The 23,771-nt window shown below is 50.4% G+C and overlaps 1 protein-coding gene across 3 annotated transcripts; it reads left to right on the forward strand.

Annotated features, from left to right (window-relative positions):
* The first annotated feature begins 8,184 nt into the window (after window positions 1–8,184).
* LOC114199504 (fucosyltransferase 2 (H blood group)) lies at window positions 8,185–23,613 on the forward strand. Of its 3 annotated transcripts, XR_003607308.2 has the most exons (4): window positions 8,185–8,535; window positions 9,960–10,222; window positions 16,035–17,542; window positions 23,518–23,613. XR_003607308.2 is itself a non-coding variant. In XM_088027709.1 (3 exons), exons 2-3 carry the CDS (start codon window positions 10,162–10,164, stop codon window positions 17,057–17,059), a joined length of 1,086 nt encoding a protein of 361 aa, XP_087883835.1. In that variant the 5' UTR covers window positions 8,185–8,535; window positions 9,960–10,161; the 3' UTR covers window positions 17,060–18,580. The 3 variants fall into 3 exon arrangements, 2 of the variants coding, with proteins under 2 accessions (XP_087883835.1, XP_027947223.1); XM_088027709.1 differs by lacking the exon at window positions 23,518–23,613 and having other exon boundaries at window positions 16,035–18,580; XM_028091422.2 differs by lacking the exons at window positions 9,960–10,222; window positions 23,518–23,613 and having other exon boundaries at window positions 8,187–8,535; window positions 16,035–18,580.
* Window positions 23,614–23,771: the final 158 nt, after the last annotated feature.

A 23,771-nucleotide genomic window follows, 5' to 3' on the forward strand; every position in this document is an offset into this window, starting at 1 on the left:
TTTTTGGATATTAAAAAAACCTTTTTTTGTTTTTAAAGATTTTATTTGTTTGTCAGAGTGAGAGAGCACAAGCAGGGAGAGCGGCAGGCAGAGAGCGAGGGAGAAGCAGGCGCCCCACTGAGCAAGGAGCCCGATGCGGGGCTCGATCCCAGGACCCTGGGATCATGACCTGAGCCAAAGGCAGACGCTTAACGACTGAGCCACCCAGGCGCCCCTAAAGATTTTTTTTAATTTATTTATTTGACAGAGAGACAACACAAGTAGGCAGAGCGGCAGGCGGAGGGAAAGGGAGAAGCAGGCTCTCTGCCAAGCAGGGAGCCGGACGTGGGGCTCGATCCCAGGACCCAGGGATCATGACCCGAGCCGAAGGCAGACGCTTAACCGACTGAGCCACCCAGGCGCCCCACGCTCTAAGTGTCTTACTTATCTGAATGCCCATTTCCGGGCATACTTCTGAGGTAGAGCACCTTTGTTTCCACTTATCAGTAATATTGTATCTCCCCAGAGCCATTTTGACCCCATTTTACTTCCTGAAGTCCCAATGGAATCAGCAAGGTCTGGGCCTGAGGGTAGGGGGGATGCTGGAGAAAGCACCAGAAGGGTCTGGAAGGAAGGGGAGGGGAGGCAGGAGGGAGGTTCTGTGTGAGCTATCCCCAAAGTACTCCAAAGTTTAGTACAGTCATATATCAGCTTGTATAGTTTGTGTGGGTCAGGGATTTGGGCGGGGTGTAGCTGGATGGTTCTGCTTGCCTTGTCCGGTGAGGTTGCTGTCAGATGGTGTCCTGGTCCCTCTGAAGGCTCTCCTGGGGCTGGGGTAGGGTGGGGGTTGGGGGCTTAGTTCCAGGGCCCCGTTCGGGAAGAAATTTGTCTCCCCCAACTTCCTCCTCCTGTTAGGACACCAGTCATCAAAGATTGACCCCCACTTAACGCCCTCATTTTACTATAATTGCATCCCTAAAGATCCTGTCTCCAAATAAGGTCATATTCTGGGGTGCTGGGGGTTAGGACCTCCACATAGGCACTTTTGTGGGGACACAAGCGACTCCCAGCCCTCTGCCCTAGAATCAGGCTGGCCTAACTTCCCTTCTGTTTTTCCTTCCTCCTCTCAAGGCCAAGTCCCTCCTCCACAGGGTAATTTACCTGATTCAAGATCTTTTCCTAGGTTCCTTCCCTGTTCTGAAGAACCTCACGTGTGACCTCTGGCCCTCTACCAATTACAACAGTATCAAAGTACAGAAGGGAATGGCCACTGGATCTCACATTTCAATAAAATACTCCCGTGCCCCCCTCCCCACGGCCGCTCCAAGTCTCCCCTCATACCTTCTCTGCCCTGCTCTGGCCGATGGCATCCGCCGTGGACCGAGCGTTCGCATCCCTCCAAAATTCATGTGTTGGGCCTTGAACTCCCCAGTGTGCTGGCAGCTGGAGGTGGGACCTTCGGGAAGTGATTAGGTCGTGCGCAGGGCATGGGGCAAGAAAGATCGAGAAGACCCATCCTCCCAGCCACTCTCCCGGGGAGGTCCCGACCAGGAAGTGGCCCTGCAGGTGCACAGAGCAGGCGCCGCTGGCATCCTGGAGCTGGGTGGAGTAGCTCACTAAAACCGTATTGCGTTCTGTTTAATCTCAAGGCAAAGGGGACCCAGCTCTGCTCCTGGTGTTTGAAGGGCCTTGTTTGGAAGAGGAAGTGATCATGAAGGCCGAAGCAGAAATTGGCCAGCTGTCAACCATAAATCACACAAAATCAGTCACAAATATTTACTGAGCTCTGCCCTGAACTCCCAGCAGGGGACAGAAAGAAGCCCCGGACGGGAGCCACATAGCTGTGTATTACACACACACACACCGTGTGTGCCTGTTACGGGCCGAGTTGTGTCCCCCAGAAAGATAGGTGGAAAGCCTAACGCCCAGGACCTCAGTGTGTGCCCTTATTTGGACATAGCGTCTTTGCAGGTCAATTAGTTAAGATGAGGTCCTGGTGGGGTAGGGTGGGCCCCGCCTCCCCCGTGGCCGGTGACACAGACCTCGAGGGGTTGGCGCTCTGGGATGACGGGCAGAGACGATGGGCTTCCAGCCTCCGGACTGGGAAGGAATAATTTTCTATTGTTTTAAGGCTCGCAGTTTCGTCGTTACAGAAGCCCGGAAGAACTGATAGAGTTTCATGCCTACCTAGTAAATGGCTTGGACAAGCAATGAGCCCCTGCCAAGCTCCTCACTTAGCACATCAGCAGATTAGAGAACAGGCTGCTGTGTTCCTGGTCAGCTAGGGAACCCAGGGGCCAGCAAGAGGAAGGCACTGGGTGTGAGTCAAGCAGGGTGTGACCTGGTTGAACCTGGGAGGCCGTGGAGGCTATAGGGGCGTGCCACACAGGTGATCCAGCAGTCCCATCCCCGCTCATGGTTTGTAAGTCCCCTGAAACCCTCAGAGGCCAGAGAGCTCTTTCCAGAAGAAATGCAGGCTCGTCATCCGGATACCTCTACCTGAATTGAGCCAACCCAGCCAGGGGTCTGGGAGCCTTGGGTCACAACCAGGCATTGAGCCAGAAATGAACTCCCGGGTGGTACCATCCCTTCTGGCAGCTTGGACTTGAACACAAGGAGCCAGGGAGGTGGGGTTTGCTGCATAAGGTTCATTTCTCAGCTCAGCTGATGCCTCCGCTCCCTAAGCCCAACATGGAACACGCTTTGTTTGCACAGTGGCTCAGAGAGGACCCATAGCTCCGTGGCTAAGTGCACACGCTGGGCACAGGCTGAGGCTGCCAGGCTCCCACCTTCACTCGCTGTGTGACCCTGGGCAAGTGACTTCCCCTCTCTGAGGATTAAAACAGGACCCTGCTAAAGAACCACATACTGTATGAAATGTCCAGAAAAGGCAGAGCCATAGGGATAGAAAAAAAGCAGACTGGTGGGTGCCTGGCTAGTGAGTGCTTATGGGTTCAGGCTTGCTTTTTTTGGGGGGGTGTGTGACAATGTTCTTCAGTGATTATAGAGATGAGTGCACACCTCTGCAGCCACTGGTTTCTAAGCCACTGATCTGCAGGCCACTACAAAGAATCCAATTGTATACTTTAACTGATTTGTGTACTTTACATTTTATAGTATGTGAATTCTGTCTCGACCAAACTGTTATAAAAAATGAACCACGCCCGGCACATGGACACACATCACGAGTGTTGGCTATTATTGCACACAAAGCAAAGGGTGCTGGTAAGCATGGGCGCTGGGGCGGGGACCCGTGGTTTTCCACTTGTACTTAAGGGTGTGCTGCTGCAGGTTGAAAGAAAAAAAAAGGGCAGCTTTGAGACCATCAGGGAAATAATAATTTGGGTATTATATGATATTCAGAGATGATTTAATTTTAGGGCTAGTAACAGCATGGTGTTTGCTATACATTTTTAAATATCTTTTTTTTAAGGATTTTATTTATTTATTTGACAGAGAGAAAGAGCACAAGCAGGGGCAATGGCAGGCGGAGGGAGAGGGAGAAGCAGACTCCCCGCTGAGCAGGGAGCCCGATGTGGGGCTCGATCCCAGGACCCTGAGATCATGACTTGAGCCAAAGGCAGAGGCTTAACTGACTGAGCCACCCAGGTGCCCCCATTTTTAAATATTCTTATCGGTAAGAGGAACACACTGAAATGTGTACAGATTGAGCGAAAAGGCAAAGGACAGAACAAGCCGGACTGGCAACAAGTTGAAAATTGAGCGATGGGTTTATGGGGCTTTGTGGTACCAGTTTGTCTACTTTTGTGTGAGCTGTTGAATTCAAATTCCATAGCACATTTTAAAGAAATTCACCAACGTCCCTTTTTGTGCCCAGGGACAAGCTTAGGGGTGGCCTGGCCCTGGTTTCCACCCCAGAGGGCTCCCAGTTCAATGGCAGAGGTTACAAGTAACCTTCATGGGGCGGGGGGGCTGCCCAGAACCCTCACAGGGAGGCTGGAAGCAGGTTTGAAATAGTCCTTTAGTTTACACCAAGTGTCTCCTGTTCGATGCAGAGCCTCTGGATGGCGGGAGATGGGGGGTCTCCAGCATCTCGCCCTCTGCTCTGCAATGTGTGGTCACCGCAAGCACCCCACCCATGTTCCCACATGTGGCCCTGGGCCCCTCTAACCCTGTGGTTAATAAGCAAAAACACTTCCTGGACTCAGATACTCATAAACACTTTTTTTTTTTTTAACCTACATACGGGTCTGGCAAAATGTTCCAGAGTCATGCGGGTGCAGGACAATTCTTTATTAGGTAACAAATCTTCATTCTGGCATCCCCAGCCCTGGTCATGGAATGAGGTAGTAAGTACTGTGTATGATACATACAGCATCCCCCCCCCCAAAAAAAAACCACACTATCATATACACACAGAGGCTGGTGGGCAGTGACCAGCTTCACCTACATCTCATGGACATCATCCCGGGAGGTGCAGTTCTGAAAACCCTTCCCTCCCTCCCTCCCTCCCTCCTTCTCTCCTTCTTCCCACAAATATGTATAGAGCACCTGCCATCTGCCAGGAAACATTCTAGACAGTGGAGACCCAGTAATGAGCAAAGCAGACATGCTTCCTGCTCTCAGGGACCTGTAACCTTAATGGGAGGTGTTTTAGTTAGCTAATGCTGTGTAACAAGCCACCCCAGAGTGTAATGGCTCTAAGCACAGAATTGATGACTTCTCACAATTATGTGGATTGACTGGGTGGTTCTTGACTCTGTGTGTTTGGGAGATCCCTCACGCAGCTACACTCAGCACGGAGCTTGGTTGGTACAGTCAGGCATCCTCCGTGTGGTCTCTCTCCTCCTGCAGGACAGACTTCACTTCCTCTGAGCACGTTGGCTGGACTCCAAGAAGACATGGACAGGGTTCATGGAGATATAACAAGTGTTTGAGTGTTTGAGCGGGACCTTGTGTAGGGTTTCGTTTTATTACACTTGGCAGATAGTGCAATTTTTTTTTTTTTTTTTTTTTACAAATTGAAGGATTGTGGCAACCCTGCATCAGGCAAGTCTATAGGCACCAATTTTCCAACAGCATTTGCTCACTAGCTGTCTCTGTGTCACATTTTGGTAATTCTTGCGATATTTCAAACTTTTTCGTTATTATTATATTTCTGTTGGTGATCTGTGATCAGTAATTACAGCTCACTAAAAGCTCAATGGTAAGCATTTTTTTTTAAAGATTTTATTTATTTATTTGACAGAGAAAGACACAGCAAGAGAGGGAACACAAGCAGGGGGAGTAGGGGAGGGAGAAAAAGGCCTCCTGCCTAGCAGGTAGCCCGACGTGAGGCTTCATCCCAGGACCCTGGGATCATGACCTGAGCCCAAGGCGGACGCTTAATGGCTGAGCCACCCAGGCGCCCCAATGGTTAGCATTTTTTAGCAGTAAAGCATTTTTTAATTAAGGTCAGTAACTTTCTGTATATATAAAGATTTTATTTATTTATTTTTTTGAGAGACTGAGCATGAGCAGGGGAGAGGGGCAGAGGAGAGGGAGAAGCAGACTCCCCGCTGAGCAGGGAGCCCAATGTGGAGCTCGATCCCAGAACTCCAGGATCATGACCTGAGCTGAAGGCAGCCACTTAACCAACTGAGCCACCCAGGCGCCCTAGGTGAGTAACTGGTTTTTAGACTACAGCAGCGTGTAAACATAACCCCCTCTTTTTATTTTTTTTTAAGATTTTTATTTATTTATTTGTCAGAGAGAGAGAGAGAGAGAGTACAAGCAGGGGGAGCAGTAGAGGGAGAGGGAGAAGCAAGCTCCCCACTGAGCAAGGAGCCCGATGTGGGACTCGATCCCAGGACCCTGGGATCATGACCTGAGCCGAAGGCAGACACTTAACGACTGAGCCAGGCAGGCGTCCCACCCCCCCCCCCCCGGCTTTTTAAAGTAATCTCTATGCCTGACTTTGGGCTTGAACTCATGACACCGAGATCAAGAATCAAACCCTTCACCGAGCCAGCCAGGCACCCCTAAACATAACTTTTATATGCACTGAGAAACCAAAAAATTCATTTGACTCACTTTATCAAGATACCTGCTTTTTGTTTTTGTTTTTTTAAAGATTTTGTTTATTTATTTGAGAGAGAGTGAGAGAGAGCATGAGAGGGGAGAGGGTCAGAGGGGATTGTCAACGTGGATTGCTGAGCTGGGAGCCCGATGAGGGGCTCGATCCCAGAACTCCAGGATCATGACCTGAACTGAAGGCAGTCCCTCAACCAACTGAATCACCCAGGTGCCCTATTTTTATTTTTTTAAGATTTATTTATTGGAGAGAGAGAATGCTTGTGCGTGTGAGTGGGAGAGGGGCAGATGGAGAGGAAGAGAATCTCAAGCAGACTCCCCTCTGAGAACAGACCCCAACATGGGCTCAATCCCAGGACCCCAAGATGACGACCTGAGCCGAAATCAAGAATCAGACGCTCAAACAACTGCGCCACGTAGGCGCCCCACAATATTGACTTTATGGTGATGGTCCAGAACCTGACCGCCAGTATGTCCGAGGTGTGCCCTCTGATCAGAAGCACCAAGGATGAAGATAGACCCAAAGCAGTGTGTGTTGGAGTCAGCACATACCAAGAGAGGGAGGGGGAGAGAGAGAGAGAGAGAGAGAGAGAGAGAGAGAGAGAGAGAGAGAGAGAGAGAGAGAGAGACAGCCAATGGTTAAGTTTCCAGGCTGGTTTTTAAGCACAGGCATTACCTAGAATTAAAATGTATCACAAGTTGGGGCGCCTGGGTGGCTCAGTCGTTAAGCGTCTGCCTTCGGCTCAGGTCATGGTCCCAGGGTCCTGGGATGGAGCCCTACCTCCGGCTCCCTGCCCAGCGGGAAGCCTGCTTCTCCCTCTCCCACTCCCCCTGCTTGTGTTCCCTCTCTCACTGTGTCTCTCTCTGTCAAATAAATAAATAAAATCTTTAAAAAAAATAAAATGTATCACAAGTCAATACATTATATCAAACCAAAGGCAAAGAAGGCTCAAAATTCCTCATACCCTATTTTATTACAGTCCACTACTGCTATCTCTTGATGTTATCTACTGTATCTGTTTACTGGGTATTATTTATCAGTGTTCTGTGCATCTCTTTCCAATTTGGTGTGATGTCTGTGTTGGTTGCTTGAAATTGGCTGGGGGGTGGGGTGGGGTCTTTATACCACGGAAATTGGCAAATGCCACTAAGCAGGGATCCCCCCGCCCCCGCAATGGAGCTGGTTGTTAAGCTTTTCCCAGCCACTGGTCCTGCTGAAGGGGTAGATCAGCAGTCCTCAGATGGGGAGTACTGTCCCAGGTGGGGGGCATTCTGGGCATCCGTGGGGCATTTTTAGTTGTCACAGTGGTTGTCCAATGTTACCGCAGCATTTAGTGACTGAGGACCAAGGCTGCTAAACATTACATAGGACAGATGTGTCCCGCATCCCTGTGACTTTTGGATATCCAGTCAGACATCCATATAGGTTAAAAAAAAAAATCCGTTTATACATTTCTGAGCCCAGGATCTGCTTTGAGCATATTATAAGTCTTCCTTTGCTTCTTTTTTTCTTTTTTTCCAGTGTTGGGGAAACCGGGTCATAGGGTCCTGTAGACTGTCCCACATTCTGGACTTGGCTCCTGGCACCCTCATGGTGTCCATTCACCGGCAACTTTATCCTCCTGTTTTCTGAAAGCTGGTGATCACACTGTGAGGCTTGATCAGATTCAGATTCTTTTTTTTTTTTTTTTTGCAGTGAAGCAGTTGAGTGTGAGATTTAGAGACGGTGCAGCAAGCTTCCTGTCGCCTCACTGAGGGGCGGGGGGGGGCTGCTCGTCCCTCTTTCAGGGTTAGGAATGTTGGGGGCTCTGGAGGTGCCCGCCTCATCCCTCCCCTGCAAAATTCCTCATCGATCCTTGCATTTGAGTTTTGGCAGCGGTAGACCCGCATAGCCTGGCCGGCTGACGTACTATTAGGGGATTCTCGTTTTTTGAAAGAAGGGCAAGGGAGAAGAGTTGGTATTGGCCAGGTGTTTTCCAAGATTCTGGCCTGCCTGGTTTCGAATTCTAGCTTCTCTGCCTAGCTGTGTGACCCTGAGCAAGTTACCCGTCTGTGCCTCGGTATCCCCCTCTGTACCGTAGCGCTGCTGAGAGGGTCGACCTCACCGAATTGTGAGGATGGAATGATGTTCACAGACTACGTAAATGCTACCGGTGTTGCCAAAATAAGTAAGAGCAGGACCCTGAGAGGACGGAATCTAGAAGAGCCTGGCCCCGCGGGACTCGGTCCTCCTCCTCCTCCCCCTCCTCCTCTGGTCGGGCTTCCTGACCACCTTCCCAGCAGTCACGTGGGGAGGGAGGAGCGGGGAGGGGCGCTCCGGGCACACCTGGCTCCCCAGGCACAGCCACCCCGCCCCCCTTACGGCTCTGGGAGGCCAGGTAGATCCTGGGCGGGGTTTTTCGGACACAAGTGCTGGAAGTTCAGATTTCTGAGTGAGGAGTCGACCTCAGGGGAGGGAGCACCCTCATCTGCTCGCTGAGCAACCACGTAGGCGGCTCCCCGGATTCCTGCAGCCAGAACCAGGTGAGAGACGGCGCGGGTGGGGGGCTCTCCCCTACCCGCAGCACGCGGGCGAGCGCGCGCACACACATTCGCACGCGCGCGCACGGGGCAGGAGCGGGGACACACTTGAACTCAGGGATCCCCTCTGAGATGCCCTCACCGCCGAGTCTCCGGAGGCAGAGGGTCCATCCCTCACAGCCCAGGCGCCCCCGTCCTCTGCCTCCAGCCCCCCAGCCGCCGCCCCGTTCGGCTCCCCTCACCTTCCCTCCTAACTGGTCTGATACTTGAACCCCCACTCTCCTCCATCACCCCCACTCGCTCCTCCCCCGCCCCAGGCTTCCAGCTCCCTCCCTCCCATCACCCGTTTCCTGGAACCTACCTGAGAGTCACTGCGCCGACCAGAGGCCGGGGACGAGCCCGTAGTACTAGAGTTTCCTGGTCGCTTCTCGGGGTTTGCTCCCCCACCCCCGGGGACGGACGCAGGACCCAACCACAGGACCCCGGGATCCTCAGAGCCCCCGAGCCGCCGCCCCCACCCCCCGGCCCACCATGGCCCCAGGGATCCCTGGCTCCCGGTCACCCCTTCCGTTCCAGTCCTGGGAATCAAGTTGGGGACTTCAAAGTGGTGGCCTCACATCTGTGTCCCAAGCCCTTCCCCCAGAGCCGCGCTTACAATGTGAATTCCGGGGGATGGGAAGGACAAACGGGCGATGTCCAGAGCGGTAGGGAGGGGACTGCACTGGGTGATCTGGGATTATCTAGGCGCGAGGCTGGGAAGGGCTAGGGAGGGGCTTTCCGGGCGGAAGGGACGGACACGCAAATCACAGGGTGTGACCACTGGGCCTGGGGCCGTGGGAGAGGGAGTTGTTTCTTGGTAGCAAAACCTGGCTGGGTGGGGGATGGGAAGCCCTGGGAGGGCTGTGAGCTGAGGAGGGGGCCAGGCCAGCTCTGGGGGTGGGGACGGGGGCGGGGGCCAGGCTCCCGAGGGGAGAGGACGGAGAGGCCAAGGCTCAGCCTGGGATATGAGACCGAGAGAGTTTAAAAGTAATTATGGGGGCGCCTGGGTGGCTCAGTTGGTTAAGCGACTGCCTTCGGCTCAGGTCATGATCCTGGAGTCCCGGGATCGAGTCCCGCATCGGGCTCTCCCCGCTCAGCGGGGAGTCTGCTTCTCCCTCTGACCCTCCCCCCTCTCATGTGCCCTCTCTCTCTCACTCTCTCTCTCAAATGAATAAATAAAATCTTTTTTAAAAAAGTAATTATGGGCAGATATTGGTGGCCCCATTTTTCTGAGGGACCTGCAGGCTGGGCTCCTCCTTCAAAGTTGGGGCCCTTTTCTATTCTCCAATCCTTCTGCTGCGATCGCCCAAGGGACGGCCGCCAGGGGACCTGGATGGAGGAAGAGCGCTAGACCCTGCCTCTTTTTTTTTTTTTTTTTTTTGAGATAGAGAACAAGAGAGAGTGAGCAGGAGCTAGAGCGGAGGGGCAGAGGGAGAGGGAGAAACAGGCTCCCCACTGAGCAGGGAGTCAGACGCAGGGCTCCATCCCAGGATCCGGGGGATCATGACCTGAGCCGAACCGACTGAGCCACCCAGGCGCCCCTTGACCCCTCCTCTTGCCCCTCCCTCCTTGGCTGGCCTGAAGCGCCCGATGCTGCTGCAGGGACTGAGGGTGGATGAGGAAGCGGACTTTCTGATCTCCAGGACTAGGGGTAAGGCAGACTCCTCCCACTTACCCCGAGCAGCCTTGCTTTTCATTCAGACTCCCAGCCGTTGGCTGGTTGGCTGTTGGCATTCCCCCAACCCGCCCTGTGCCCAGCTCCATGCCCCAGCCCTGGCCTTTCCCCAGGCTTGTCCCCTAGACCCCTCTCTGACTAGTCCCTGAGACTCACTTTGCCTTTGCTTTCAAATGGGCGTGTTTGCACTGACCTGCAGGATGGGCCCACGGCCTTAAGCATTCAATTCAGATTTCCTAACCCATGTTGTGCTCACACAGCCCTGGAGAGAAATATTATTATCCCCACTTTTTGGATGACAACACTGAGAAGGCCCTTGGTCAAAGTCACATAGCCAACATGAGGCTAATGACCGCACTCCCCTGAGCTTCTCTCCAGATCGACCCCCCACTCCCAGACACTGGGTTTCCTTCACCCTGTAAGCCTCCCTCCTTCCCTCTCCCCACAGCCTTGCTCAAGGACAGGGGGTCAAGGTCTGCAGGTGCTTCCCTTAGGCCTCTCAACAGTGGACCCTCCCTCTTCCTGAGGGAGGAAGCAAGAAACCACCAAGGAAGCTGAGAGATGCTGTTCTAGAACATTCTTTTTACCCAAACAAAACTAGCCTTCTTGTCTTTCTGTCTGCTGTAAACATATTTTGAGGGGATATTCAGGGCCAGCCCAGAAATTAAGAGGTTTGATTGTGAAGGTCGTCCTTCCAGTATTCATGTCTTTACCTACTTGGTGCTGGGAAATGGATTCAACCCCCCCTCCCCAAAAAAGAGAGAGAGAGAGAGAGGAACTCAAGGCAGGGAGATGTTGGCAGACACTTGCTGCAAGGAGGGAAAGCAACAGATGGAGCCCGACTGGGTCTTGACAGGTGGAGACAGACCCACGTTCCTTCTGCATACATTTCCTGAGCACCTACTATGTGTCGGGCCCCGTTGGCTGTGGGCTGCTGGGGATACGGAGGGAATAAGACCGACGCTGTCCCTTCCTTCACGGAGCTGTGTGTGTGATCAGGAGACCGGGACTGAATGATCCGGACGGAGACTCACTTGGAGACACAGAACTGGGACAGAACAGGGGCCGGAGCTGGACTGAGTGCAGGCAGATCCATCCCATCTGCCCTATTTCTCTCTCCCTCTCTGTCCGTCTCTCCTTCTCTCTGTCTCTCTTGTGGTTTTTCTGTTCCTGTCTCTTTCTTTCTCCCTCTCTCTATCTTTCTCTCTGTGTCTCCATCTCTCCTGTCTATCTCTCTTCCTGCTCTCTCTCTCTGGCTCTGTCCCTGTGTTCCTCTTGGTCTAGTTCCCTCTCTGTCTCTTTTCCTGTCTCTTTTTCCATTTCTCTCCTCTCTCCTTCCCCCCTTCCTCCCTCCGTTCCTTCCTTCCCTCCATCCTTCTGCCTTCCCACAAGCATTTCCCTTGGCCCCTCTTTGTCCCACGTCCTGTGCTTGGCAAATTCGGAGCTAGACAGAGGAGCCAAGTCGACTCCTTGCCCTTCGAAGCCTCATGATCTAGTTGGTGAAAGGAAGAGCAAAACACCCAGAAGAAGTGGGAAGAAGGCACGAGGCCACTCCGCGGGGAGCTCTCCCTCCTCCTACCTGGGGTGGCCCCACCTTCCCCAGCTTCCTCCTGCTTCCCAGTCCCCAGACAGTTCCTTCTACCCAGGGTCAGGGCGGGGTCTTGAGGAATCATCTTGGGACCTGGACACGAATGTAAGCACAAGTGGCCTTGAGGAAACAGGAACCAGGAAACCATCGGGGTCACAGTCATACTTTCCATTTCTCCCTCAGGATCCTCTCCCTTTTTATTCTCAGGATCGAATTCACTGTGCTTATGGATTTCTCTGGTCCATCTTTGATACGGCTCAACATGGCTGCACGTGGGCCCTAATAGGCCCTTTAGCCACCAGCCGCGCCACCAACCGGACGCCCTCTCTGTGCTTCTGACTTCAAATTCAGGGAGAGAATCTGCTTGATGCAAATGAGTCTCTTGAGCCACACCACCCATGCCCACACATCATGAGCTGGCAATAAAGAGGCCAGCCTTGGACCAATATCATACGATACACTATGGGCTGTGTTTTAGTTGTTTTTTTTTATAAAGACACCAGTCCTGTTGGATTAGAGTCCACCTTAGGATGACCTCGTTTTAACTCGGTCACTTCTGTAAAGACCCTGTCTCCAAACAAGGTCATATTCTGCAGTAACAGGAGTTAGGATTCCAGTATACCTTTGGCAGAAAGACACAATCCAACACATCACACACAAGGTCTATGGGTTGGGTGAGCAAAAATGTAGTGCCTTTTTTTTTTAAGATTTTATTAATTTATTTGAGAGAGAGCATGAGGGGGGGAGGGTCAGAGGGCGAAGCAGACTCCCTGCTGAGCAGGGAGCCTGATGTGGGACTCGATCTTGGGATCCCAGGATCATGACCTGAGCCAAAAGCAGTCACTTAACCAACTGAGCCACCCAGGCACCCCTGATCTGGGACTTTTGACCAGTAAGACTGAGACTCTCCTGAGCATCAGCTGAGTTGTGAAGTGAACTTTATTCAGCAAGTCCAGCTTCTCTGGCTCCTTTCGTTCAAGATGAATGGGGCAAGAGGAGATTGTACCACCCAGGAGTTCATTTCGGGTTAGGCTCAACATCTGGTGATGACCCAAGGGGCCCAGACCTCCACCTGAGTTGGTTTAACTCAAATCCAGACATCTAGTGGACAAACCTGAGTTTCTTCTAGAAAAATAATGCAGAGCGCCTGGGTGGCTCAGTCGGTTAAGTGCCTGCCTTGGGCTCATGTCACAATCTCAGGGTCCTGGGATTGAGTCCCGCATCGGGCTCCCTGCTCAGCTGCTTCTCCCTCGCCTCCCCACTCATGCTCTCTGACGCTATCTCTGTCTCTCAAATAAATAAAATCTTGAATGAAAGAAAGATAATGCATGTAATCCTAATAGGCTATGAGGAGGGCAGTGACTTAGAAACAGGGATATTGCTATATTAGGTCCTGTGCCAACTTTTATCAGCCATAATTAATCATTAAGGACGATACCTGCATAGCTTCTGGCAGCTTTCCAGGTTAAACCAGGTCATACCTTGCTTGATTTAGCCCCAGTGTTCTCTTCTTCTTCTTCTTCTTTTTTTTAAGATTTTATTTATTTATTTGAGAGAGAGAGCACATGAGAGGGGGAAGGATCAGAGGGAGAAGCAGACTCCCTGCCGAGGAGGGAGCCCGATGCGGGACTCAATTCAGGGACTCCAGGATCATGACCTGAGCCGAAGGCAGTCGCTTAACCAACTGAGCCGCCCAGGCGCCCCCCAGTGTTCTCTTCTTAATGGCCACTTGGTTAAGTACTTCGACAAGGAACCCAAGCCATGGACCAAGTCAACCAGAAACCTTTCATCTCGAATCTACCTTTGTGCAGGGCCTCCAGGATATGCTTTGATTAAAGCCTGCTCATGAGCAAGAGTTTTAAAAAGAATGGGTGGGAACCTCACATGCACAGGGAAGGAGGAGGGAAGTCTTGGGAAGAGCTGGGCAAGCAGAAGGGTCTCATTCTTTTGACTCCTCCCACATATCCCCATTCCCATTATTCCGACTCCAAAGTTGATCAGTGGCCAAACCTGGACTTTTACTGTGGCAGCATAGTGCAGGTGTTGTTCCAGCCCAGACTGCGGAATGACAAAGCCCATCAATCATTCCTGGATGCAGTCTTTAGCAACAATAAAGTGTTAACTGTGATCATCCTAAACAATGCTTGCTCCGCTCGTCCTTTTCCAGCTTCTAGCCACATAATGGGGAGTCAGCACCAATTCATTCCCTGCTTTCTTTCACTGTCAACTGTTTGGCTTGAGCTCAACAACCATATCTTCAAACCCTATCCTTCTGGGGTCTTTACTTTGTTCCAGGGGGTCCCAGGAAGGAGCTTAATTAACTGCTTTGCTCTGTAAATCACTGGCCCAAGTTGTATGGCCTGGGATGGGGAATGCCCCTACCTCCTATGATACCACAGTAAACCCCATGTGTTCTCAGAAGGTCTGTCCAGTGCAACCACCTCACTCCTAGAACTAATTCCTGTGTTGAATTAGTGTTGAAAAGAACAGGTTATATACTTCTTCAAATGCAAGGGAATTTTCTCTGGGTTTTCTTGGTCAGTTCTCTTTATGTCTCTGCATGGGTCTTCAGGTGTCTCCCCATTACTGGCTGCCTCTGCGTCAGCCTGCATCTGACATGTTCCAGCCACTCCAACACCTCCTCTCTCAGCATCACCTGCTGTAGTCTCCTACAATGATATTTGGTCTTTGTCCCTAGCTCCAGCACATGGCTCCTATAATCCTTGGCATTTCCTGAGTGATAGGGTGATAGGAGTGTCTTTTGCTCTGATGAGGTGACTCTTCATATGTCCCTAGATAGCTTCAGCATCTGGTCACCCAGAAAAACCAAGCTTAATGAAGAGATTGGAACTTTCATCTCCAGCCCCCAACCTCTAGGGAGGGGAGAAGTACTGAAGATTAAGTTAATTACCAGTGACCAATGATTTAATCAATCATGTCTACATAATGAAACCTCCATAAAAGCCCTAAATGGGTTTCAGAGAGCCTCTGAGTTGGCAAACACACCCATGAGCCAGGAAGGTGGTCCATGGGGACAGAAGCTCCTTCTGGATCTTACCCTATGTACTTCTGGTTATTCATTTGTCTCCTTTATAATAAACTGGTAAATGTAAGTAAAGTGCCTTCCTGAGTATTGCGAGCCATTCTAGCAAATTATCAAACCTAAGGAGGGTGTCAATTTATAACCAGTCAGAAGAAGTATGAATAGCTCAGGACTTGCAGTTGGTCTATGAAGTGGGACTAAACTCTTTAACTTGTTGGATCTGATACTAAGTCAGGTAGACAGTGTCAAAATTGAATTGAACCGTTGAATTCAACTGGGTGCCCAACACCCAAGGGAGAAGAAAACAATGCCTGCCAATTGCCTTCTGACCTTTTAGTAAAAATATTCAAGAGAGAATTGGCCAACTCATCTTTCAGAGCCAGCCTACAACCTGTCATGACCAATAAATGGCAAAGCCACCGTGGAACTTGGTGTTTATCTCGCATTCAGTTGCCTGTGGCCGGGAGGATAGGCAAACCAAGTGGTTGAATTTGGGATGGGTTTGGCAATTTCCCTTCAAAGAGGATATAGATAGGTAGGGCATGCAAAGATGGACATCTCCAGGAACTGGATCCCCAGTAAAAGTAGGTTTATACACTTGTACCCCCTATCCATAGACACCCATGTATGTATATTCAGGCTATAAACACCCTTATTCAATCATATAATGTATATATACATAATGTGTATGTGTGTATATATATCTACACTATTATATAGAGTACCCACCCATGTAAGTACATGATATATATACATTCATACGATACAATGTGCACATGTCCACTATATGTACACAAATTCACACACACCCATATATATATACAATGTGCAGATACCCATGTGCATGCACACACACACACACACACACTCATACAATACACATGCCATGTGTCAATACACACAGTGTACTCATCTACACATGTAAATAGGAATAAATAAACTCATTGTAAACACACTCCCATCACACACTCTGGAGACATAGCTCCATACACGGACCTGAGTATTCACACCCCTTGAGACACAGACACAGCAAAGCCACCTGCACATACACCCACACGACGTTTGCACACACAACTGCGCTTGCACATTCATACGCCACCCCAGGGCCTCCATCCCCGCCCCCGAGCTAATATTCCCTGCTCTCCCTTCCCTGACAGCCATGCTCATCAGTCAGGCGCCTTTCTTCTTCCCCATGGCCCACTTCCTCCTCTTTGTCTTCACGGCTTCCACCGTATTTCACCTTCAGCAGCGGCTAGCGAAGATTCGCCCCGCATGGGACTTTGAGACGCTGGTTTTGGCGAGGACGGAACACCCCACGAGCCAGCCGCCCAGGGGCATGTGGACGATCAATGCCATTGGCCGCCTGGGGAACCAGATGGGGGAGTACGCCACCCTGTACGCCCTGGCCAAGATGAACGGGCGGCCGGCCTTCATCCCGGCCGCGATGCACAGCACGCTGGCCCCCATCTTCCGAATCAGCCTCCCGGTCCTGCACGACACCACGGCCAGCAGGATCCCGTGGCGGAACTACCACCTGAACGACTGGATGGAGGAGCGCTACCGCCGCATCCCGGGGGAGTACGTGCGCCTCACCGGCTACCCCTGCTCCTGGACCTTCTACCACCACCTGCGAGACGAGATCCTGCAGGAGTTCACCTTGCACGACCACGTGCAGGAGGACGCCCAGAAGTTTCTGCGGGGCCTGCGGGTGAATGGAAGACAGCCGAGCACCTTTGTGGGGGTCCACGTGCGCCGGGGGGACTACGTGCGCGTCATGCCGCAGGTGTGGAAGGGCGTGGTCGCCGACCGGGGCTACCTAGAGCAGGCCCTGGACTGGTTCCGGGCCCGCTACGACTCCCCCATCTTTGTGGTCTCCAGCAACGGCATGACCTGGTGTCGGGAGAACATCAATGCCTCCCGGGGGGACGTGGTGTTCGCCGGCAATGGCATAGAGAACTCCCCCTCCAAGGACTTTGCGCTGCTCATGCAGTGTAACCACACCATCATGACCATTGGGACGTTCGGGATCTGGGCCGCCTACCTCGCGGGGGGAGAGACCATCTACCTGGCCAATTACACCCTGCCCGACTCCCCCTTCCTCAAAGTCTTTAAGCCAGAGGCAACCTTCCTGCCCAAATGGATTGGGATCAACGCAGACCTCTCCCCACTACTCAAGCACTGATGTTAGGCGACCCTTGGCACCTCCTCCTTCACTGGCTCCAAGACCAGTTCCCAAGGCATGAGGAGCACATTGTTATGTGTACCAGGACACTTCCATCTTGCATCAGAAGTCACTGACCTGTTTAAATAACCTATTTATGTGTCTCATGCAACAGGACCAGAGGTTGGTACATCTCTGGGGTTAGTTAAGTCAGCAGCCCAGCAATGTCATCGGTGACCCCAGTTCCATCCATCTTGTTCAACTGCCATCAACTCCTCTCAGACTGGCTCCCTCATGGTCCCAGAAGGGCTGCCACATAGCCAGGTGTCACATGCAGACAACCTCTTCATGAGGCAGCAAAAAAGAACTTCGTTCTTGGGTCGCTTTTGAAGAGTGAGAGAAAGATTCCAAAGCCCTCCAGCCACTGCTACCACCCCTCCCAGCCCCGCATATCTTATTGACCGGAAGTGTGTCACATGCCCACCTGATCCATTAAAGGGCAAGGTGAGTAAGACCCTGGGATTGGCTTAGCTTCAGATCAATATATCTTTGCCCCTTCCAGCTGGGGAGTTGATCAGCCTCCTCTGAAAGACGTGGAGGCTTGCGGAAAGAAAACAGGTGCTCTTAACAAGGAAGAAGGTGCTACACAAAACAGAGAAGCCCTGAATTGTGTGAGTTGTTCACTACACAAAGGCATTTGGCCAAGGAGGCAGGTGGGGCTCTAAGAGAGTCAACAACCTACTCTCCAAGCCATGTGTTCCTGGGACTGTGTCCACCCAGAGTCAGTTCTCTGACTGACAGTTCTCACTGTTTTCTAATTAGTCTGCCCAGACCAGAGACCTTTTCTCCAGTTTTTACAAGAGCGCCACCCTATTGGCCAGTAGCTGGTGTGCATCTAAGACCTCCCACCCCAATTCTGCAACCCTGGATTCCTAGGGCTTAGGATGATTACTGGTGAGAACTCAAGAGACCAGCACAGCTCAGTGAACTTGAAGAGAGTCCATTTGTTCTTTGTAAATGTCTGTGGTGGTTCACCTAACAGACAGGATCTCCGCTAGCAAAGGTTGGGTTAACAAAACATAGTGGCTTGAAATGACAGCAATTTATTATTTCCCACAATCCTGTACGTCAGCTGGGTGTCTCTCTGCTCCATGGAGTGTTGGCTGAGGCCTCATGCAGCTGCGTTTTTGTGGAGTTCAGGTGCAGCATCCCCTCGGTCATCAGCATCATGGAGGCAGCCCCCATGCTATGAGGAAGCCCAACCCCACTCCGGGGCCACGGGTAGGTGCTACAATCAGCAGCCTTAGCTGAGGTCAACTTCAAGTCGTTCAGCGTAGGCATCAGATATGATTCCACATGTTGTTTAAGTCAGCCTAGCATCCCGCTGAGGTTCCTGACAACATGTTGCAGAGAGGAGCCCTATCTCCATTCCTGATTCACAGAGTCTGTGAGCATAACAATATGATTGTTTGATGCTATGAAGTTTTGGGGCCGTCTGTGATACAGCCAGAGATAAACGAACTAAATAAATGATTCTCTATATTTGCAGACACTTTCATGACTTTGGCACAACCTAGGCAAAACTTGAACATCCCCACCTCACTTGAGGTCACACGTGCAAAGGCCCTGTGGCAGGGGGATTCCAGTTATACATGAGAGCGGAACCAGGCCAGTGTGGCTGAAACACATGGAGACAGAGGTGGGAGAGAAGTTAACAGGGTTGACGTGAAAGGCCTTGTGGACCATGGCAAGGACTTTGGGTTTTATTCTAAGACCAAGGGGAAGCCACCAGAGGGTCTTTTTTTTTTTTTAAAGATTTTATTTATTTATTTGACAGAGGGAGACACAGCAAGAGAGGGAACACAAGCAGGGGGAGTGGGAGAGGGAGAGGCAGGCTTCCCGCCGAGCAGGGAGCCCGATGCGGGGCTCGATCCCAGGACCCTGGGATCATGACCTGAGCCGAAGGCAGACGCTTAACGACTGAGCCACCCAGGCACCCCCACCAGAGGGTCTTAATTAGGGGAATAACACAATCTGATTTGCTGTGTGGACTTCTCTGGCTGCTACGCAGAGGAAGGGCTGTAGGGGTAAGAGAGGGGTAGAGACCAGGGAAAAGGCTACTGAACAGTCCTAGCAAACTGTGGTGCTGGGGTCTCATTTCAAGTGCTCAACAGAGACTCCTAGTGCCTCTCTGCCAGTTTCACAATCTTGAAAGAGACAATCTTGATGCCTCAATCAGAGTGATGTTTGAGTCAAGCATTCACCATGAGCCAATTACCTGAGGCCATGCGGAGAGGTCACATAATACAAACATGGCCACTATGTTTGTAAGGGAGTTGGTCTGAAAAGAAGGTAATAAAAGGGGCGCCTGGGTGGCTCAGTCGTTGAACGTCTGCCTTCAGCTCAGGTCATGATCCCAGGTCCTGGGATCGAGCCCCGCATCGGGCTCCCTGCTCCATGGGAAGCCTGCTTCTCCCTCTCCCACTCCCCCTGCTGTGTTCCCCCTTTCTGTGTCTCTCTCTGTCAAATGAATAAAATCTTTAAAAAAAAAAAAGGTAATAAAAGAATATAAGGATGGGGGGCGCGCCTGGGTGTCTCAGTTGGTTAAGCGGCTGCCTTTGTCTCAGGTTGTGATCTCAAGGTCTTGGAATCAAGCCCCATGTCGGGCTCTCTGCTTGGCAGGAATTCTGCTTCTCCTTCTCCCTCTATGCTCTCTCTCTCAAATAAATAATAAATTAAATCTTTTTAAAAATAAACAAAATTGGGCGCCTGGGTGGCTCAGCTGGTTAAGCGACTGCCTTCGGCTCAGGTCATGATCCTGGAGTCTCCGGATCGAGCCCCACATCGGGCTTCCTGCTCAGCAGGGAGTCTGCTTCTCCCTCTGACCCTCTTCCCTCTCGTGCTTTCTCTCTCTCAAATAAATAAATAAAATCTTGAAAAAATCTTAAAAAATTAAAAATAAATAAAAATAAACAAAATTAAAATAAATAAAAATTTAAAAAAGAACATAAGGCTTGGGAAGATAATCCAAAATTGAGTATACAGGGAAAAAAGTTTGCCACTCACGTTTCAGTGGCTGAAGCAAGTCAAGTGGCACACCCAATGTCAAGAACAACCCATCCACATACCCCAGAATATTTGTGCTCTAATGACCACCTCACGTCTTGCAGGCCCCCACAGTCTCTCCAGATGGTTCTCTTGGAGTCCCTTTCTTTTGGCTTAGTGCCCATGGAATGGGTGCCACAATACTTAGTATGCTAATAGGTCTCTCCCTCAATAACTCTATTTAACTCATTCAAATTTCCATTCTGACTTTAGATTTATTTTATTTTTTTAAAGATTTTATTTATTTATTTGAGAGAGAGAATGAGATAGAAAGAGAGAGCATGAGAGGGTCAGAGGGTCATTGGGCTCCCTGCTCCCCGCCCAGCAGGGAGCCCAATGTGGGGCCCGGTCCCGGGACTCCAGGATCATGACCTGAGCTGAAGGCAGTCGCTCAACCAACTGAGCCACCCAGGCGCCCCTATTTTATTTTAACTTTTTAAGTAGGCTCCATGGAGCTTGAACTCACGACCCTGAGAGCAAGAGTCACACGCTCTACCCACTGAGCCAGCCAGGTGCCCCCAGTGTAATTTTATACAGCTGGAGTGGGTGATGGTTGCTGGACCATGTTTTGCTATTTAAAAATAAATAAATAAATCCTTAATTATTTTGCACATAAATTTGGCATTCTCTCTTTTGATGTATGTTTTCAATGTATTGCAGGGGGGCACATTTTACATGGTGCTAAATTAAAATAACATCATGGTGGGTGATCATTTCCAAAGATGGCCATGACAACATCTCCCCTCAATTCCAACCACCCAAATCTTCCCCTGCCCATCCCCATCTCAGTAAATGGCACTATGCATTCACTTGGACCAAAAATTCAACTTACGCTAGATTCTTCCTTTCACATTCCAGCCACCGGCAAGTTCTGTCGGCTTTACCTTCAAAATATATCCTGAATTGGACCTTCTTTCCTTCCTCTACCATCACCACTCTATCCAAGTCACCACTGTCTTTGCCTAGACACGTACAAAAGTCTCTTTCAAAACAAACTAGGGCGACACCTGACTGGCTCAGTTGGTAGAGTGTGCAACTCTTGATCTTGGGGTCATGAGTTCAAGCCTACTTAAAAAAAAAAGTGTGTGTGTGTGTGTGTGTGTGTGTGTGTAATTCTGTATCACAACAAGAAAGCTGTGATGTAAAGACTATATTGAAGATATGCCTTGAAGAATGAATCTGACTGATTTTCACTATCAGGAAGCAATGATGGTGGACCAGTGAAGTCATGGCAGAAGTGAAGTAAAGAGACCGGAGAGATTACCAGATTTCAATATTGACCGTAAAGCTAAAGTTACCTTGACAAAGTTTACCGTCATAAAAGATAGACAAATGGAATCCAACAAAGAGTCCAGAAATAGACCACGTACATATAGTCACTTGATTTATGACAAAGGCATCAACACAGTTCAGGTGAGGGACAAAAGAGCTTTTCAATCAATGGAAGCAATCCAATATCCACATAGAAAAGGTGAACTTGACTCCTTCCTCCTATGATTCACAAACATTAATTCAAGATGGATCACAGACCAAAATGTGAAAGCTAAAAGCATAAAGCTTCTAGAATAAAACATGGGAGAAAAGCTTCATGACCTTGAGGTGGGCAAAGGTTTCTTTCTTTCTTTTTTTTTTTAATGATTCCCCCTTCAGGGGAATTTCCACTTTATTTTATTTTTTTAAGTAACCTCTAGGGGCTCCTGGGTGGCTCAGTTGGTTGGGCGTCTGCCTTCGGCTCAGGTCATGATCCCAGGGTCCTGGGATTGAGCCTGGCATCAGACTCCCTGCTCAGCGGAGAGCCTGCTTCTCTCTCTCCCTCTGCCTGCCACTCGCCTTGCTTGTTCTCTCTCTACCAAATAAATAGATAAATAAAATATTTTAAAAAAATAAAGTAATCTCTACACCCAATGTGGGGCTCAAACTCACAACCACCAAATCAAGAGTCACACGCTCTACCAGCTGAGCCAGGCAGGTGCCTAGTTTCTTAACCAATACACAACCCACCAAAAAACAGTAACCATAGAACAATTAATAAAATGAACATCTTCCTAGAGAGCCCATACTGATTCCTGGCTCTTAACTGCAGGCTCACAAGACACCTGATTCATAACCTAGTATAGAATTTTATTTGGGGTCCCGCGAACACAGCAGTATCATCTGCCTTCTATTCTGTATCTTGCACTCTCTATGACATTATACCATCCCCAGTCTCCAGATTTTTTTTTTTAATCAATTGCAGACAGAGTAAAGCTAATCGGGTCCATATGCTTCAGATATTTATGATCTTAAACATACATTGCTTTATATTACAAGCCAGCAGGGGCTTGAACTGGGAGAGGGCCGTAATATTTCATAAAGAACTTGAGGCTGGTTCGTCTGCTTAGAGTGGTACCTGTTATGAACTGAACTGTATCTCCCAAAAGGGATTATGTTGAAGTCCTGACCCCCAGGATCTGTGAATGCAACTTATTTGGAAGTGGGGTTTTTGAAAATGTAGTTAAGATCATTAGGGTGGATCCTAATCCAGTATGACCGTGTCTTTTTTTTTTTTTTTTAGATTTTATTTATTTAAGAGAGAGAGCACAAGCAGGGAGAGCAGCAGAGAGAGAGGGAGAAGCAGGCTCCCCATTGAGCAGGGTATGTGGTAACGTAGACATAGACAGAGAAGGGAGGAAGAAAGAGACAGGGAGGGCCGGAGAAACGGGGAGGGGTAGGGAAGGAGGAGAAAGAAAAATGAGTGTATTCTCCAGCCTACTCAATGCAACCTTCTGGGGATTATGTCTATGAGACAAATTGATAGGGGCACCTGGGTGGCTCAGCTAAATGTCTGCTTTTGGCTCAGGTCATGATCCCGGGATCCTGGGATCGAGCCCCACATCAGGATCCCTGCTCAGTGGGGAGTCGGCTTCTCCCTCTCCCTCTCTGCTCTCTCTCTCTCTCTCTCTCTCTCTCAAATAAATAAATAAAATCTTTAAAAAAAAATTCCTTACCCGCCACCCTCGGCCTGACTCCCTCTGGAGCTGCCCTCCCCTGGACACAGGAGACATGGGGTCAGAGGGTCACAAGCTCAGAGTCGGGCCAAGACGGAGACAGGCAGAAGCACCACCACACCCCTTCTTGATCTTTTCAGGGCTGATGGCGCCCCTTTACCACCAATTTTCAGCCTGGCAGAAAGGTGCCCACAGGCCCCAACCGCCACCCACGTCCAGCCCCAAATTCTGTGGCAGCAACACCACCCACCTTTTGTCAGCAGCCCTGACCTCACAAGGTTCCCCAGGCTGTTCCTCTGACTGCCCTACCCATTCCCCATGGCTTCTGGTACTTTCTTTTCTTTTCTTTTTTTTTTTAAAGATTTTATTTATTTATTTATTTGACAGAGAGAGAGAGCACGCACAAGTAGGCAGAACAGCAGGCAGAGGGAGAGGAAGAAGCAGGCTTTCCGCGGAGCAGGGAGCCCGATGCGGGGCTCGATCCCAGGACCCTGGGATCATGACCTGAGCCGAAGGCAGGCGCTTAACCGCCTGAGCCACCCAGGCGCCCTCTGGTACTTTCTAGGAGTCGTGGCCCCTCTGCCGTGAAAATTCTTATCACCCTGCACTGGAACTCTCTCTGTGCAAATGTCTGAGCTTCA

The sequence above is a fragment of the Eumetopias jubatus genome, unplaced genomic scaffold (assembly GCF_037043125.1).
Source record: "Eumetopias jubatus isolate StellerSeaLion01/CBP00866 unplaced genomic scaffold, mEumJub1_p1.0 scaffold_10, whole genome shotgun sequence".
Taxonomy (NCBI): Eukaryota; Metazoa; Chordata; class Mammalia; order Carnivora; family Otariidae; genus Eumetopias; species Eumetopias jubatus.